Source organism: Bombina bombina, chromosome 2, assembly GCF_027579735.1.
Source record: "Bombina bombina isolate aBomBom1 chromosome 2, aBomBom1.pri, whole genome shotgun sequence".
Classification (NCBI taxonomy): Eukaryota; Metazoa; Chordata; class Amphibia; order Anura; family Bombinatoridae; genus Bombina; species Bombina bombina.
Window position 1 is genome coordinate 430,171,437 of NC_069500.1, and position 19,081 is coordinate 430,190,517.

Below are 19,081 nucleotides of genomic sequence, written 5' to 3' on the forward strand. Positions count from 1 at the left end.
TATCTCAGTTCCTTTGACAGACTTGCATTTTAGCCAATCTGTGCTGACTCATAAATAACTCAACAGGCGTGAGTACAATATTATCTATATGGCACACATGGACTAGTATTTTCTAACTAAAAACTGGCAAAATGCACTGATAAGAGGCAGCCAACAGCTTAGAAATCACTCTATAAACCTATCCAAGTTTAGCTTTCAACAAAGAATACCAAGATAAATCAAATTGCATAATAGTAAATTGGAAAATTGTTTACAAATTACATGCCCTATCTGAATCATGAAAGTTTAATTTTGACTAGACTGTCCCTTTAATATAGTTAACTCCCACACAGTGGGGGAATTTTGCAAGCTTCCAATACCAAGGCATATTCTCAAAGTGTTTAATGTCCCTGTAATACCATTGCATATGTTAAGTAGACAGTGGGATATATATCTGATTGGCTGTCATCTCTAAAGCGAAAACATAGCTAAAGAGGAGTCACAGGCTAAGGCACATGCACTACCAAAGCAAAAGATGAATAGCAGCACTCCAATAGAATTATCTCCAAACTTTATTTCATATCCAGGAGTACAAAACAGACAGCAACGTTTCGGACTACATGTCCTTCATCATGCCATGGCATGTAGTCCGAAACGTTGCTGTCTGTTTTGTACTCCTGGATATGAAATAAAGTTTGGAGATAATTCTATTGGAGTGCTGCTATTCATCTTTTGCTTTGGATTTTGTTTGCTGGGTTGTGCAGTGCCTAGCTATAGCGTGCACCCAACTCTAACAGTGTGTGCTGGACTACTGTGATTTATTAAGGCACATGAACTAACAGACATCCTAAACTGATATTTATATACATTTAGAAATTTTGTAAAGAAACAGATTGTATGCACTGCAATGTATAAAATACATTGCAAATTATAAAAAAAAAAAGTTGACTGGCCCTTTAACACTTGCAACATTACATTTCTCCTTTGACTTACTACTTCAGGAACATCAAATCTGCAAAAAGAGGTTTCCCTTCAAGGCTTTCTAGAACATCAATAATATATTAAATGACATATGTCCCTACAATCATGCCTCACACTCCTCTGGTAGTTGTCTCATACTCAATGTATGTTAAAGAGCAGGTACAGAGGTCCAATCAAAATCCATGCATGCTTGTTTCAATCTGAGCATACATAAAGAAGCGCTCTACCAGGAACAAACAGCCCAGTAGTAGTTCTAGGACCTAGGTGCAGCATCTTTGTTTCAATCTGTGGTTGTTTAGCAAACATCTGAAAAAGTAAAGTCTCAAGATTTTTTTTTTCAGATTAAACTCTTTTTCATGTATGAATAATTGCTTACCTTCGTTAGGATCCGAATGCGGCCACCTATGGGATTCGGCTCTTTCGGAGCAGCATTATGCTTATAATGTTCAACACACAAGGATCTGTGCAAATCCAAGAATAAATGTGTCTCCTAAGAGACAAATCCAATGAGTGGCCGCCTTTTTCCACATGCGGATCCTAACAAAGGATTGGAATGCACACCTGTACATCAAGCATTGATGCACTACCAGAATAAACCTAGAAGGGCCTTTCTAAGCCTAATAGTATTGCAGTTCCAATGCACTCTTGTCATATAACATTGCAGTGAGAAATTTCAAGTACAGCCTTCACTTGCCACTAGGGTGACCACGTGTACCAGATTGCCCGGGACTGTCCCGGGCACCCTCATTCCGGGAGAATGCAGTGTCCCGGAATGGAAACTGACAGCAGTGACGCAGCCGCGAATTGACCCGGACAGGCAACCCAGTTTTCAGGGTGGCTGTCTGTTTTGAGAGAGCTGAGAGCCAGGCTTAAAGAAGTGCACTGATCTGAGTGAAAACCTGGCCAGGGTGGCTTCCCGCAGCAGATTCAGGAATGTCTCTGGCGCCAGTATGGAGGGAGGGAAGCGAGATATGACATGTCAGGACAGGTAGGTATTTTATTATACTTACCTGCCACTGCCCTTTGTCCTTTTTTGGGGGGGGGGGGGCAAAGGTTTTCAAACAGAAACTAAATTTTTCTACATTTTCAGGGAAAAACCTACCTAATATTCAGAGTAAAATGCTGAGCCATTTTACATCACAGTGTTATTAATTTTCACACAACACATCTAAATAGTAAATTTAGGAGGGGGGGGGGGATTCATAGAAACATAGATATTGACGGCAGATAAGAGCCATAGGCCCAGCAAGTCTGCCCGACCTTACCTAACAGTATAAACTTATCTAGTTCGTAGGATAGCCCTATGCTTGTCCCATGCATTTTTAAAGTCCCCCACAGTGTTTGTTGCTACTACCTCGAGGAAGTTTATTCCATAAATCAATCACTCTTTCTGTAAAGAAGTGCTTCCTTCTTTACAGAAAGAGTGATTCTTTACCATTGTTTTGTTTTTTTCTCAGCAGTGATTATTGGTGTTTTTGTTTGTTTGTTTTTTAGAAGGTAAGTTTGATTTGCAGAAATACCAAAATGTGAACCTTAAATATAGCTGCCCTGCCGGTTAAATGTCGTCCAGGTAACAGTTCTAATTGTGTCTTGTATGATTTGTGCATTATGTATGTGTATAACATGCATGTGATATGTGCATCAATCTGTTTTGTGTATTTGTGCCTGTAAGTTTATCCGAGTACATGTATGTGCGCTTTTGTGCTACCCTAGGCACTGAGAAATCTGTTACCCTCTCAACCCCACCCATCCAAATAATTTTAGCTAATATTTGCCTGATATTTTTCTACAAACGCCACCTGGAAGGGTCTAAACTGGTGACCAGTTTGCTTTTTTATTTTAAAAATTGCCAAAAAAAGGGCATCAAAATCATCATTTTTTTTGGGGGGGGGGGGGGGGCCATGAATGACAGTTTGGAAATGTGGTCACCCTACTTGCCACATTACCCAAGTCAGAAATCAGAAGTAAAACACTTGTGACCTAATTTTGCAGCCAGATGTCACATTCCTCTTACATAACAGCCTGTCCCTAACCCACATCCACATTTCTCAGGAGATATAAAAGTGTTCTAATAACTTAGAAAGTCAAACTGATTTGTGAGACCTTTCAGATAGCCAATTAAAAATATGCTTAAAAAGGATAATAAAACACCTTGTAATTAAAAAGAATAGTCTGTAGTCTTGTAGTTCTGAATACATAAACAACTTGCCTTATTTTGAGGAGCCAATCCGTACGTATTACTGCAGCAGACTAGGGTAGCCACTGCCATTTTGTTAGCAAAACTTACATTTTTCTGTAGTATCTTATGTACAGTATTCATCTCTGCTGAGGCAAATTAGGGACATATATGCGACATCTGTAGTGTGCTCTTCCAATTATCACAATTGGAAAACCTACAATTTTTAGTATGAATTAGATTAAAAAGGGGCAAAATAAATAATGACAGTATGCAAATATGTTTTTTTCCCTATGCATAAACAAAGTGTTTCAAGTCCCTTCTCACATAACATGCTACAACAAACATGCATTCAAATCATTTTAACTGCATTGATCTGTCCCTGCACTTGAAAGATTGGGGGATGGGAGGGACTACTCTTTGACTAAAAACTGCAGCTAAGTATTGTGGGTAAAAGCTGCACATTAACACAAAAGAGCTTTAACTGGCCTGGCCATTAGCAGAGCTCGAGGTGCTCAAAGCCTGATAAGGTTGAGTGGACACAATGGGATTAAGCTGTAAATATCCTGCAGTGGAGCAGAATAATGTCACATGACCCCCCCCCTCTTTCAACTGCCTACTGTATCACATGACCCTCTCTCTTTACCATGTTATAAATACAGTCTCCCTCTTTCTCTGCTTCTCTCCTTTCTGCACCACATAATAGCCACCTCCTCACCATTGAAAATGGAAAGCCTATAGCTATCAAGGATGTGGTACCCAACTGTCTGATTCAGCATAATACCAACTTTACTGCAGGACTTGACAAATAATACACCAGCAACAACACTAACGAGCCTCCCACACCACAGCCAGAGAAGTCTGTAATGACACTGATGATTATCAGTAAAGTCTGAAGCATGTAAGCTTTGTATTTACTTTGGGGAAATATGTATAATGATAATCCAAAAAGTTATGAAATTCTAAGTCACAGGTCAATAGATCAGTCAGTATTAGGAGACACCACAGGGAATGGTTTAAAAGCTATTTTTACTGTGGGAACTGTATCTCATTAATGGAATTTACCAATATGCTTTATGTGAAGGAGACACACTTACTTTACAATATAATGCCAAGTAAAATAAGTTGATGATTTCTCTTCATGCTGACGAGTTTTTAGAATTGGGCACTGACAAATACCAGTACAGATATTATCCTACGCTAAAGTGAATATTAAGTTGAATGAACTAGCGCCCGGTTTCTAAAAATACTAATAAAAACAGGGGCACTTTCATTCATTAAAATTTACATTGCAGCATTTTTTAAAAAAAAAATACTTACCTTTTTCTTTAGCCAACACACCGCGATCTTCCTCCCGCAGCTCCTCTGTACTTACCTCAGCAATGATGAAACCGGCTTCCGCCAATCATGGCATGCAGGCCACGCCGTGATTGGGGGAAGGCGGTTTCGTCATTGCTGAGGTAAGTACAGAGGAGCTGCGGGTGTAGGATTACCGTCTGGGTTTCCTAAAGAAAAGGTAAGTATTTTTTTTTTTTTAAATGCTGCAATGTATCTGCACAGCCTCCCACAATCTATGAGTGGAAAAATTTAGTGAACATGATCTTGGAAAGATATTACTACCTTAAAATAGGGCAACTTTCCCTTTACCATGACATGTACTTCTTATGGGAATCCTATACAAGACTACATGATAAATAACCTCAAATAAATATATATACACCTTTAAACCTGTTATATCTGATGCACCTATATTCTCAAAGAGTGATATCACTGGAAACTAAAATACGGATTATCATAGATAATATGTTAAAGAGTAGAGAACTGTTCGTTGGTTGTTTTATTGCTTGTAAGTAAGGTGAACCTACTACAAAATATATGTTGATTGCCCTTATACACTCATCCTTTCTCTCCCCCCACTGGGTGTGCGGGAGGACACTAGAGAGGAAAACAATAGCAGCTAATACTAGTAACTACCATGCCCGCCATCTATCATTACCAAAGAGAACATAAACTCAAGATGGAACATGGTCAATAGTGTTGATGTGAAAGACTAACTCACTAAGCTTAATACAAGAGACCACACTAACAAAAAGCACAGTCAAATACAACATTTTATTTGCTTACTTATGTTTTTACTTTGTGTGTTTTATTGTACATCAAAATCTTAATAAATAAAATATATTTTAAAAAAAATGCTGCAATGTAAAGTTGAATGAATGAAATGAATAGTATTTTTAAAAACCGGGCACTCATTCATTCAACTTTACATTCACTTTAAACAAGCTGATGCAATGTTGCTGACATGTACCAGTATAGAACGTTTTCCAAGGTCAGAGCTAATAGTGTTACTTACAGCTACCAGTACAGTACAGCTCCCTTATGCATCCATTGTTTAGTGGATGAGCTGCAGAAATGCACATATACTGTGGTGCTAGCTAGCGCTGAAACCATGACTGCCAGAGGCATAATCAGCCTCTCTAACAAGTAAGGTCATTCTCTAAATTAGAACGGTCATTTAAAAAAAAAAAAAGTGACTGTAGAAAGTTCCATCATTAAAAACCTTTTACATTTATTTATGGGTGAGGAACAGAAACGTTCAAAGTAATGTTCAGCCAACTGCATTTACATAGCTCTTTGTTCTCCAATTGAACTATTAAAGGTATAGTAAACACAATTCATTTTCTTTCAGGATTCAGAAAGAGCATGCACTTTTAAGCAACTTTCTAATTTACTCCTATTATCAATTTTCTTTGTTCTCTTGGTATCTTTATTTGAAAAGCAGGAATGTAAGATTAAGAGCCGGCCCATTTTTTGGTTCAGCACCTGGGTTATACTTGCTTATTGGTGGCTAAATTTAGACACCAAATCATAAGCGCTAGCCAGGGTACTGAACCCAAAAATGGGCCAGCTACTTGGCTTATATTCCTAATTTTTCAAATAAAGATACCAAGAGAACGAAGAAAAATTTATAATAGGAGTAAATAAGAAAGTTGCTTAACATTGCATGCTCTATCTGAATCATGAAAGAAAAAAAATGTGTTTACTATCCCTTTAAAGAAGCATTCTTCAAAAAAACAAATAAATGACATGCTCTAGTTTGTGTATTAGAGACCCTAGCAAACAAAGGTGTTAAACACACAGGTAAAGTCACTCAAGAGCTGTAAGAACTGCAGCTCCCAAGCAGAGCATTACCGTCTCAATGTCCATTTTCTGCTCAGGACTTGCAATGCTTGTAACTCCGAAGAGGTACTTTATCTAGCATGCAAGGTCAGTGAAGCAATAAGTACATTGTGCTCTAACAAATTAGGGCATGTCATTTTTCTGCATTAGAATATCCATTTAAAGCACTAGCTTCAGACATTACCTATACAATTCAGGGATAATTAAAAGTCCTTGTGCTGGCTTAGTCAGGATGACAAGCTTGAGGACAAACACGTATTGCAACTGGCAGCTTATCAACTGAGCCATTTCAGTCGCTATCCAGAAAAATAAACACTGTATAATCTAGAACTTCCTAAATGCCAGATTTCCATGTAAACCAGACAGAGCACAAAATAAAACCCAACGGTTCATGAAAATTGAAGTTCAGCAACACTGACACAGACCCCAGGGGAGATAGACAAAATTGACAGGCCTTTTCAGATGCTGGTGCTCGGTGCTAGCAGGTGCCCAACAACACGTGGCTATTGTTCTACACCAGCAGCACTGGCCGCTTAGTACAGATGGTGTGTGCAAGATGGGGTCTGATTAACAGCTGCTGTCTCCATTTCTCTTAACCATCTTCTAGAGCTGTCCTGATGCTGCCATCACAGAGGAGAGACTAGTGGGGGGGGGGGGACAGTGAGGTGGTGAAAACAGATACCACTCTCAACACAGCTTTTAGGTTATAAGACACTGTGATGTTACAGTATCCAAGAACAAGCAACACCTCTGTGTGAAGAACAGCTAATATAAAATATATGCTCCCTAGATGCCAACATACATTTCTACACATATATGAAATAGGGTGTGTATGTATGTATGAGGAGAGATAGATAGATAGATAGATAGATAGATATATACATACACATGTAGCTGGGATGTGCACTCTCACTTATTAAATGACTGCCAGGGTGCTAGTGAGATTAATAACAGAAAATGAAGAACTTGTACTCGCTGGTCTTTTCAAAAAGTCTTTTACTGTGACAAAAGTAACATTTCGGGGACAATGTATCCCCTTCCTCAGATATATCATCTAGATTGTAAGTTCCCACGGGAACAGGGCCCTCAATTCCCTGTTTGTTTGCCTGGTTTCTTTTATATTATATTGTATTGTACTTTTATCTTTGTACCTATGGACACCGCTGCAGAATCTGTTAGAAACAGCAGTATGTTTACCATAGCGCAATGTTAAATATTTTTAAAAATGATGCGTATTGGTAAAGTTTAATGAATTAAAGTGCCCCTGTTTTTAAGATTATTTTTAGATACTGGGCAGTAATTCATTAAACTTTACAATCACTTTGAGCAAAAGAGCCTCAGTATACTTGGTGCTTGAATGTGCATTTTGGTAGGTTTGCCAGCGCATCAGAATACAAAACAACACACTGGGGATAAAAGTAAAGCATAAAGAGGACAATGCAGTGTTACAGAGAATGTTCATGAAGAAATAAATATTTTACAGAACAGCTAAAGAATTTATATTGATGCAAGAAATGTGATGTAATAAGGAGTTATTTTTAAAAATAGGAGAAGTTAAAAAAAATAAAAAAAAGGGGGGATCGTATGTAAGAAAAAAAATATGTGCAACAGCAGGAACTAAGATAATGTGATGGGGCAAATTGGTGTTAAATAAAGAAACAAAAAGGTGTTGTAAGGAGAGGAAATTCTGACGCAATATAGGTTGGCACAGGGAAAGGTTGAAAGATATATTGGAATTATAAAAAGGTGTTTCTTGGACAAAAGGGTAGATGCAGGTAGAATATGTACAACAATAGCACAAGCTGTTCAGGTGTGCAGAATATTTCTTAGTGAGCACCAGTTTCTAAAATTACATTACAAACTCATCACTGAAACAATCTACAAACTTACTTCCTTTCCTATTTGAGCCCTATGAGTTCAACTACTTTATAACCTGATGTTTTATTTTATTTTTTCAGTGTAATCTGGAGGCTACTGTATATGACTATATGATAGCCTGACTTGACCGTTATTGTAGATAGAGCAATGAATTATGGGAAGATGTTAAATGAAGGTACAGGAGTTGCAATGAAGACTGACGTGTGTGTGTGTTCACCAAACCAATTGCAGTGTAGGATATGAACATATGGTGCAGTAGGTGATACTATACAGAGCAATAGGTAGAGGTTACATAGAACTATAGATGATGCTGTAGACAGAGGGAACATAGAGCAATAGTTGAAACCTGTGTCTAGGACAGCAGATTCGGGGGAGGCTAATTTCGAACACTGGAGGAGTTGTAGGGAGAGGGTACATAAAACAATAGTACAAGTTGTTGGAAGCAGTTTCTGTTTTACAGATGTTACATGACGTTATGGGAGCAGTTATACAGGCCCATTTATCAAAGGGCTTGTGGACCTGATCCGACACTGCGGATCAGGTCCGCAAGACCTCGCTAAATGCGGAGAGCAATACGCTCTCCGCATTTAGCATTGCACCAGCAGCTCACAAGAGCTGCTGGTGCAACGCCGCCCCCTGCTGACTCGCGGCCAATCGGCCGCCAGCAGGGAGCTGTCAATCAACCCGATCGTATTCGATCGGGTTGATGTCCGGCGATTCCTGTCCGCCTGTTCAGAGCAGGCGGACAGGGTTATGGAGCAGCGGTCTTTAGACCGCTGCTTCATAAGTTGTGTTTCTGGCGAGTCTGAAGACTCGCCAGAAACACGGCCCTTCAAGCTCCGTACGGAGCTTGATAAATGGGCCTGATAGAGAGGTGATAATATGAGTGAAACATGGAGATAGCTATTAAAAAAAAGCAAAATGAACAGATGTATGAAATGGTTAAAATTGAGCAGTTAGGTGAGAGAAAGATCACTGCATGACAGAGAGAGGTTACTAGGAAAGCAAGAGCATTTTGTAAATAGACAACAGCTGCAGCTGTATACATTATGGAGCAGCAGGATTTATAAAAAAGAAATTTGACAGAATATAAACATGGCAAACATTAGGCAAAAGATATTCCAGGAAGCATTTTATATATTAAGCAATATGAGATTTAATACACACCTATATGGAGCAATACACCACCTATAAAGAGATTTGATTGAGCAACATTAGTTGTCACAGGGAGTGGTTATAGAGTGCAATAGAGAAACTACATGGAGTGCTGAGTTAAAGGGCCATAATACCCAAATGTTTAAACACTTGAAAGTAATGCAGTATAGCTGTAAAAAGCTGACTAGAAAATATTACCTGAGCATCTCTATGTAAAAAAGAAAAAAAAGATTTTACCTCAAAAGTTTCTCAGTAGCCACTTCCCATTGTAAAGGACTTCTAAGGTGCAAATCAGTATGTCTGTCCCGGGACAGCGGAAGGAGCGAGCTTCCGTGCGCACTCATTTTATTTCCATATTCAGTGTAAGGAAGTTTACAATGAAATCTCATGAGATCACAGTAAAAGAGTTCATGACCCCTGCACTGTTGATGCTGATTGGCTGCTGTTCATTTCTTCTTCATTTTTTTTACCTGCAGCTGAGTATAACTTTTTACACAGAACTTACTCTGGTGAGCTGAGGAAATTGTGAGGTAAAATATCTTCCTTTTTTGCATAGAGATGCTCAGGTGATATTTTCCGGTCAGCTTTTTACAGCTATACTGCATCAGTTTCAAGTGATTTAGCATATGAGTATTATGTCCCTTTAATATACAAATGAGACTACAACTAAACTGGGCAAAATAGGTATCAAATGCCAGAAACTGTGTATTATAAACATATAATGATCAACAAGAGATGTAGGATCTGATAGTGTTGGTTTCCCCCCTTCTCTGCACAGAGTATACTGTTGGGACATGAGTGGGCATGCAAATACTAAATACTTGTGTGAGAACCTTGACCAGTGTGTGCTTGTAGAGTGTGTGTGATGATCAGTTATGCAATTTATGGGATATTACCGAGTATTCAGGTGAGTAAAAATGTAACATATATCTATTAATTGTCTAAGACTAAGTGCACCTGCAAAACAAATGTAATGGCTGCATGTGCAAGTAGTATGTAGTAACTGCATGAGAAAATAAAATGCTCTGTTCTTTTGTTAATGCATTTCATTTGTAAATGTTTTTTTCCTTACTATGTGTTTATTAACCCTTGCACACTTCACCATAGCACGTTGCTGTTCCAAATAAGATATAACCAGTTTGCCAATCAAGAGCAGAATACTTATGTATGCTCCAATCATCATCCGTGATCTGATCTGGAGAGACAAATGCAAATTTCTATGCATTTGTTGATTAGCAATAACACTCTCAAATAAGCAGTCTTTTTTGTTTGTTTAAAAATTTCAAAAGTTTATTTTCATCTTCCTGTCCCCTGTATCATGTGGCAGCCATCAGCCATTCACAGACTTATAAAGGTATATACTGGAAACTCGTGCACATGCTTAGGAGAACCTGGTGGCTTAAAAAGTGTGCATATTAAAAGATTGTGCACATTTTGATAATGGTAGCAAACTTGAAAGTTGTTTAAATCTGCACATTCTCAATGAATCATGAAAGTTGATTTTGACCTTAAAGTGACCGAACAGTCAAAATTAAACTCATGATTCAGATAGAGCATGCATTTTTTAACAATTTTCCAGTTTGCTTCTGTTATCAATGTTGCTTAGTTCTCATGGTATCCTTTGTTAAAGAGTAATCCTAGGTGAGCTCATGAGCGTTCAGGTGCCCTTAGCCATCAGACAAGTGTTTGCATACTCTGCTGTCAGAGAGTCTAGCATTATATGGTAGCCGTGTATGCAACTATGTATAACATTGCTATAACAGCTGCCAAGTGGCACGCTCCTGAGATCACCTAGGATTATTATTGAACAAAGGATACCAAGAGAACTAAGCAAAATTGGTAATAGAAGTAAATTGGGAAGTTGTTAAACATGGCATGCTCTATCCAACACATATAAGTTTAATGTTGGCTTAAATGTCCCTTTAGCACAAAGGGCCTAAAAATCTAAAGGTCATTAAAGAATGCTCGCCAGTGCCATTTTTACCCTGATGACTCGCTAAGGGGCGTATACTGCATTTTCGTATGGGGGGGGAGATGTTGACATTACAAAAGTGCACAATAAAATTTGTATTTTAAAAATCTTATAATACAAATAACTGGAACTATTCACACACAAAAAAAGCAACACATTTGTATTGTTAAGGTGCATTCGTCACCAAAAATAAAATTGTATTTTATAATTAAAAAAAAAAAATTACAATTTGTATGTAAATTCCTCAGGAATAAATCATATTAAATATGCGCAGGGTAAATCATAATTTAAGTAAACTTGATGTACAAAAATCACTTAGAAATTAATACTTTTAAGTACTATACCAAGCGTAATTGTTTTTTTTGTTAAATGGGCTGAACATGGACGTACAGGGCCTATGAATACCCAAAAACTCCCCTTGCCCACCGGGCAAGTAAATGACAAAACTTACCAGCCCGCAAGAAACTTTAGTCGCCCGTGCGTATCTGCATGTAGTGTGTATATATCTTATGTAAAAAGGCAATATAAATAGTGTTATTGTAATCCCATAAAGCATTGCAGACAGATGTCCCAATTTGAATGCCCTGCAAGCTGCTTAATATTTGGGACTTAATAAAAAGGCTTTAACTTTAGAAAATATTTTTCTATCACTAGCTAGAAAAAAACAGGGATATTATCATTGTAATACTGTATGTACGAGCTTTTTTATTTTACTTCAGCATATGTGGGGGGTTATGATTGACTAAGTATATTTAAAGCTGCCACCCTTCACCCTATAGTGCTGTGAGTGGTACTGGATTTAGCTGGACAATGAACAGTGACATAATGAGCATTTTAAAAATACTTTTTTTTTTTCCCCCTTTCTACTACTAGCGCGACTGTCAGTGCAGCGCTAGCAGATTTGACTGGGTCCATGGAGAATGGTATGTTCTCTACTAATTGGTAAAGTCAGTTTTTGGCGCATTAATAGCATCCAGAAAAATTGTGCACTGCTCTATATCGTTATGGTAGGCAGCTTGCTCGTGTACATTGTGCTGAAGTACTGCAGAGGACCCTGGAGTACGTCAGCATAATGTACGTGAGCAAGCTGCCTACCATAACTATATAGTCACTTGAAGCCATACTTCATTCATACACAGAGAAGAAACACTCACCGCTCTAGCAGGATGTCTTCCCGCGCAGACAACTTTAGGGGTGGGAAGTATCAACTGACAAGGAAAAGACCAAGAGCCATGGAGATAAGGGGAGGTGTTTGAATGCATTTAACAGAAAGAACCTCCCCTTTCTACCCTCCTTTCCCGTGTGTGCGCATATGTGAAAGGCAATTTGACATTTTTTATTATTTCTTCTTTTATCCTGATTAAAATGTCAGGTCGCCGCTCGGGCTGGTAAGTTAAAAATTTTACTTGCCGGTCTATTCATATGCCCTGGATGTATATGGAATAGTCTCTCTAATCCCAGCGTAATTCTGTAAAGATTTTCACACTCCAGATCTCAGTTTTTTGGCAACTAAAAAGGTGGCAAGCATTTCTCAAAACATTGAAAATACTTATGACTCAAACACACGCATCCGAAAAAAATATAGGCAATTGTAAGATGCTATATGCAGAAAGCAGCGTAATGAGATTTATATTGGCTGCAAGATTTAAATTTTAAAGATCGCCCCATGCTAACTTTGCCCCATGGTGCGACGTGTCCCTTTCCAGCAAGCTCAATTACTACAATAGAAGTCATCTAGACACTAACAGGGGCTTCCCCCCTTTTTTTTACGATCATTCCAACAAGGCAGCCCCTGCGAGGGTCAATGAGAAAAACCACGTCTGAAATTGTGAGGTTTAGATCAGAGAAAAAGTGAGGTGATTATTTACAAATAAAATATTCTGCTACAGCATTTTAATTTTTAAACTAAAATGTCCATTTACATAAAAAATAGAATGCACAAAGAATGAATATCAGGCAGATTTGTATTTATGCAATAAGCCTTGGCCTAGGGGGCAGACTTGCAGGTAGCAAGTTTTGAATAACATCTCCACTGCATGCTGCATTTCCATGACTGGTCTCACAACAGCTGTAAATCTTATTTTAATAATTTAATATATTGGAGTAGTTTGGCACCTGCTCCACTACATACTCCCTGGGGTCTAGTTATGGGAGGTCCATGGGCCAGGGATTCCCCCACACTCCATATGCCCAGTGAATGCTCTCTGTACATAGCAGAGGCAAACAGCATCACAAACCATGTTAGCATTATGCTGTATTCCTCTAAGCACCATGATTTATTCAGAGGTATTAATATCTTATTCAATGTTCTATATGCAACTGTTTGGATGTGGTCTATTTATCCTCTGTATGTCCTATCCTATATGTTTTCTGCATGACAGCCGTTAATAAATAACTTTTCAGTTTTAAGACTGAACTATAAAAACATTGAGTGAGTGAGTGAGTGAGTGAAATGGCAGATCTCCCAGTGCCTAGAGCAGCGTAAAGTCAAAGTGAAAGTCAATCCTAGCGTTGTACAAACGCTAAGATTGACTATTGAAACAAATAAAGGGGACTTTCATTCATGAAGTGTAAGATACTTCATGTAGAAAGCTAATACGGTCAATACGGCTCCCATGGGCGCCAAGCCGGATTTACTACACGGCTATTGGCTAAGAGGTGAAAACGTCACCTCTTAGCAAAAAATGTTTTAGCCTTGGGCTGCCGTAGCAGCTAAGAACGGTGATCGGTTGAAACAAATAAAGAAGCTTTCTACATGAAGTATCTTATACTTCATGAATGAAAGTCCCCTTTATTTGTTTCAATAGTAAATCCTAGCGTTTGTAAAACGCCAGGATTGATTTTAACTTTAAGTTTGCTTTTTGTATGATCAGAGGAAGCACTAAGTGTATACACAAAGATTGTTATAGACGTTTTGTGTAATGACCGCTTGTAACAAATACACATATTTATGGCAAGAACTGAGAATGTGTACTTAGATTAGGTGAGCTAAGTGTGAGAACACAAGTGTATGAATTTATATATACAGATAGTAATGCAATATGTAAAGAATGCAATGTCACTTTATGTCCTGAAAAATGTGATAAAGGATGTGGACTAAAAGATGTTCTGGTGTAAAAATAAAAAAATGCTCCATTCTGTTAAAGGTGCAAAAAAAAAAAAAAAAAAATTTTTTCTTTCATGATTCAGATAGAGCATGCAATTTTATGCAACTTTCTAATTTACTCCTATTAATTTTTCTTTGTGCTCTTGCTATCTTTATTTGAAAAAGCAGGAATGTATGCTTACGAGCCGGACCATTTTTGGTTCAGGTCCTGGGTAGCCCTTGCCGACTACATTTACGCACCAATCAACAGGCGCTACCCAGGTGCTTAACCAAAAATGGGACAGCTCGTAAGCTTTACATTCCTGCTTTTTTAAATAAAGATAGCAAGAGAACGAAAAAAAATTATAATAGGAGTAAATTAGAAAGTTGCATGCTCTGTCTGAATCACAAAAGAAAAAGAAATGTGGGTTTTGTGTCTCTTTAAGAGCATTTTGTTTCTAAACAAATTATTTTTATTTACTATTTGCTTAACCTCTGCAGAAGAGTTAAAAAATATGCAAAAACTGTGCTCCTGTTATACTTTAAATTAGAATACATCGGGTGTTCAAAAGTAAGGTAGGCAGGCATGCATGTATATGCAAACACTGGCCATCAGACCTGCCCTTTAAATATAATGAAAAAGGGACCCAAAACTCTGCGGTAAGGGTAATAGAAGATGCAATGCACATCCTATATTTGGAATAGAGAAGAAAACCCAATGGCACTACTAAGTAATATAGAGACCAATCGTTACTCATGCCTACCATCAAAAGGTACTATCATATCTCTAGCATTGTACGGCTGCTAGTGATGTCCTTTTGATTAGGCACATTTATTGGTTATTCACACAACTCTCAATGGACCATTGCACACCGCTGTATTATCAGCATTAGCAATCTCTATCACGTAATTTTAATTTGCACCCTGTTTTTTATTTTATTTTCAATAAAAGTTATATTTCAATATTTTAGTCTCAGTACCTGACCCAGACCTTTTGGTATAGTGTCCTTGTGCGCAACATATTTTTGTTTAATTGGATTTATCCTGGACTCTATAGTGCTATTTGTGTATACTTAGGTGGGTCTTACATCTCCATCCCCCTTTTTTTGTCTACATCCTATATTTGGTTTATGAAGAAGAGAGTTATTGTATCAAGAGGTGTAATATACACTATTATTCTTTATTTAGGACACACTGAATACTGGGACAGTGGTGATCCATACAGGAAACAGTGCATGCAGGGGGAGGGGGATTAAGGAGGTTTGGTGCCCCATAAAATGTCTTGCCCAGGGCCCCACAAATGCTAATGGTGGCCTTGCTGACCATGTCCTGTATGAAACAGAATGAGGTTGTTCCAGGAATGCAACCTTAAAGGGATACTAAACCCAATTATTTTTCTTTCATGATTCGGATAGAGCATGCAATTCTAAGCAGCTTTCTAATTTACTTCTATATAATTTTTTCTTTGTTTTCTTGCTATCTTTGTTTGAAAAAGCAGGAATAAAAGCTTTGGAGTCGGCCCATTTTAGGTTGAAAACCTGGGTTGCGCTTGCTGATTGGGCGGCTAAATGCAGGCACCAATCAGCAAGCTCTATCCAGAGTACTGAACAAAAAAATAGGCTGGCTCCAGATTTTTTATTCCTGCAATTTCAAATAAAGATAAAAAGAGAACGAAGAAAAAATAGGAGTAAATTAGAAAGTTGCTTAAAATTGCATGCTCTGAATCATGAGAGAAAAAAATTGGGTTTACTATCCTTTTAAACGTTTAACCATTTTGAAAGAATTAAATACATAGTAAGAGGGTAGACAGTGTATTTTAAGCTCTTCATAACAGGGCAGAACTTTACAAATAAATAATAATGGAGTTTGTTTACTTATAACAAAACATAATAGACCCTATGGGGGCATTTGTACTGAGTTATTGTGGAGTAATGTCTATAATGTGTGTATTGATTATAAGGGGGGTTATAGTAGTGAGTATAAATAATTTAATTGTAACAGTGCGTATAAAAAGTTCCTCACCTCCATCTCTTGTTGTTGGCTCTGCACAACTTGGCCAAATCTGTCCGCTCCTCCTTACTCCTACGATGGCAGCCTCTGACACACGGAGCTGGCAGTGTCTTGCTGGTGCCTGTGGGGTGGGCGGACTGGCACTACCCGGGGATGGCGGGGAACGACCCCAGGGGCCCCGTGGTGACACTCTACCTGATGGACCCGATGACAACTCCTCTTCGCTGGAGGTCAAGTTCTCGTTGGAGCTGCAGTCTGGAGTGTAACCTCCTCCCAAGTCTTCAAAACTCCGCGGGGAGAAGGAACGGCGCGGCCAGGCTTCCCCCCATGAACCTCCGGGGCCAGGCAGCGCATTGTCCCTCAGAAAACGAGGGTTCAGCTCAGGCTCCTCGTATTCCCCATCCCAGCCACAGCTACTGTCTGAAGAGCGTCCCCTACGAGTGTCAGTGGAATTAGGACCCCGGGGCCCTGGGCTGCCCTCGGGGTGGGACGATGCTCTTCTGAGCCTGTCTGATCGCGGCTCGTCCCTCTCAGTGAGGCTGAGAAGGCGACGAGGGCCCCTACTCGTATCAACCGGTGACAGGTCGGGTGCCCCAACTGGTGGTTCTCTACGACCAGGACCCCGCGGTCTCTCCTCTGGACTCCTCTCTTCTCTGCCGGGGCCACGCACTCTCTCCTCAGCTCCTGGGCTCTTTTCCGCACCCGGCGGCCCCCTATCCTCAAATCCCCAGCGCTGCCGATCGTAGCCCCGACGTTCCTTTGCTAGCAGGGTCTGCAGGTAGATCATACGGAAGCGCTCACGGTTGAGCTCCCGCTCAAGGCGGCGAACAGAAGCCCTGCACCGCTCTAACTCTTGTTCCATGTCCCGTACAGTGCGCAGCTCCATGCGAGGCGGCTCTGCATCTGGGAACTGAGCCCGCCACGCCTCCGCGAAACCTGCGGGCTCCAACATGGTGTTCCCTGGCCCCGGGACCTGCAGGGGGCCCTTACACCGGGACTCAGCATGAAGAGCCAAGCATTACCGGGCACGTTATGGGTCTTCCCCAGCTGTATCCATATACGCCTTAATAAGTTAGTTTCTGTGTATTTTGGTGGATGTGCGGTCCCTCCGCACCCAGGTCAGAAGGGGGCTGTTTCTCTAAAAAAAAAAAAGTAGAGTAGTGAAACATAAATCAGCGTCCTCGTCTCTCTTAAACGTACTTCTTGTTTCAGTATGAACGGTCTCTGTGCATCTCAGCTGTCTCTCGCTGTAAGTTATCTGTATGACAGTCTCTCGGTCAATCACAGCATTTTATAAATCCACTTCTCACCAGAGTGCGACCTATCCGTGTCCTGCTTTCTCTTTGTTTTACGGAGTGTTTCTCCTTATTCAGCAATATCTCAGTGGATTAGGGGCCCCTATATGTCTATAGTCAGCTCTCATTGTATACAATGTCTCTCCATATCCAGGACAACATTCATCTCAGTGGATCGGCGGTTTCTCCTTATCCAGGACCAGCTCTCACTCATTGGGTTGGTGTCTTTCATACAGGTGTTAGCAGTTTGGACTTTCGATTGCACCTTATTATTGTTGATCTTTTCTACACCTGTAATGTTTATTGTTCACCGGCTGAGTCTCCACATCTCCAGGACCCTTTCTTGTTCCAATCTCGGCCTCTCTATTGTGTGAGACCGTGTCCCTCTCAGCACTGGGGGCGGACACAACGCAACTCCTCCTCTATGTGTCACTGACTGTATGTGTGTCAGTAAGGATGCGTGTGCCATGTATCAATAGAACGGCATGTGTGACACTTGCATAGAAGAGTCTTTCAGATTTGTGTCAATAGGGCATAACCCATTGTGTCAATTTGCATGAAAGTATTATTTAACTAATTCTTTGCTATATATGTTTTTAACTTCATAGCCAATAGGTTTAATTTCTCATACTCAAATGTCTCTTTATTGGTGCATATAGTTTTCTTGCATACTATCAATGTAAGAAAACAGCTCATTCACACTCCCAAACTTCATTTAAGATTCACTTCAGAGTAAATAAGACAAACGACCACGTTTTTAAAATTAGATATTATCTCGCTTGGAATAGACTCAATCAGCTCTAACTAAACTGGGCACCACGCATGCTCTGTAGTATAAAGACGGTGCTCTGGTGACATATCTGTTATGGGCACTAGGTGGAACTAGATTTTACGTCATTCATGGGCATTGCACATGCCCAGAGTTATGAATGTATTTCTAAAGCGACATGTCTTTTGTGGGCACAATGCACGCTCTGTTACTTCATGGTTGTGCTGTTGTAAACTTTGGGGTTTAAAAAGTGTAGTGCTTTGACATGTTGCAAATGGAAATAAATCATGAGACATAACTAATAACATAACGAAAATTAGGATTATACTGCAAATTCTGTTACTGCAGAGTAACATAGCTGAAACGTGTTAATACAATCTGAATGTGTTTTCTGCTTCAGTGGATTCCATAAATATTCACAATCTAACGACCCTTTTGAATGATTCTGTCAATGATGTACAGTGAATATAATGAGAATTTTGAGAGAGAGAAAATCATTTTCTTAAAAAGCAAAATCTACAAAGCAAAATCGGAAGCAGGCTTGATTGGGTAGGTAGTGTAACCAAGAGACATGAAAGTAAGAGACATAAAACAAGTTGGG

The 19,081-nt window shown here is 39.4% G+C and overlaps 1 protein-coding gene across 1 annotated transcript in view; it reads right to left on the reverse strand.

Moving 5' to 3' along the window:
- Nucleotides 1–18,103, reverse strand: part of BCR (BCR activator of RhoGEF and GTPase) — a 169,087-nt gene extending 150,984 nt beyond the window's left edge. Inside the window, exon 1 of the mRNA XM_053701993.1 lies at nucleotides 16,429–18,103. Within this exon, the coding sequence (XP_053557968.1) occupies nucleotides 16,429–17,368 (940 nt within the window). The 5' untranslated portion in view covers nucleotides 17,369–18,103. The remainder of the gene's footprint in view (nucleotides 1–16,428) is intronic.
- Between the last annotated feature and the right edge of the window lie 978 nt (nucleotides 18,104–19,081).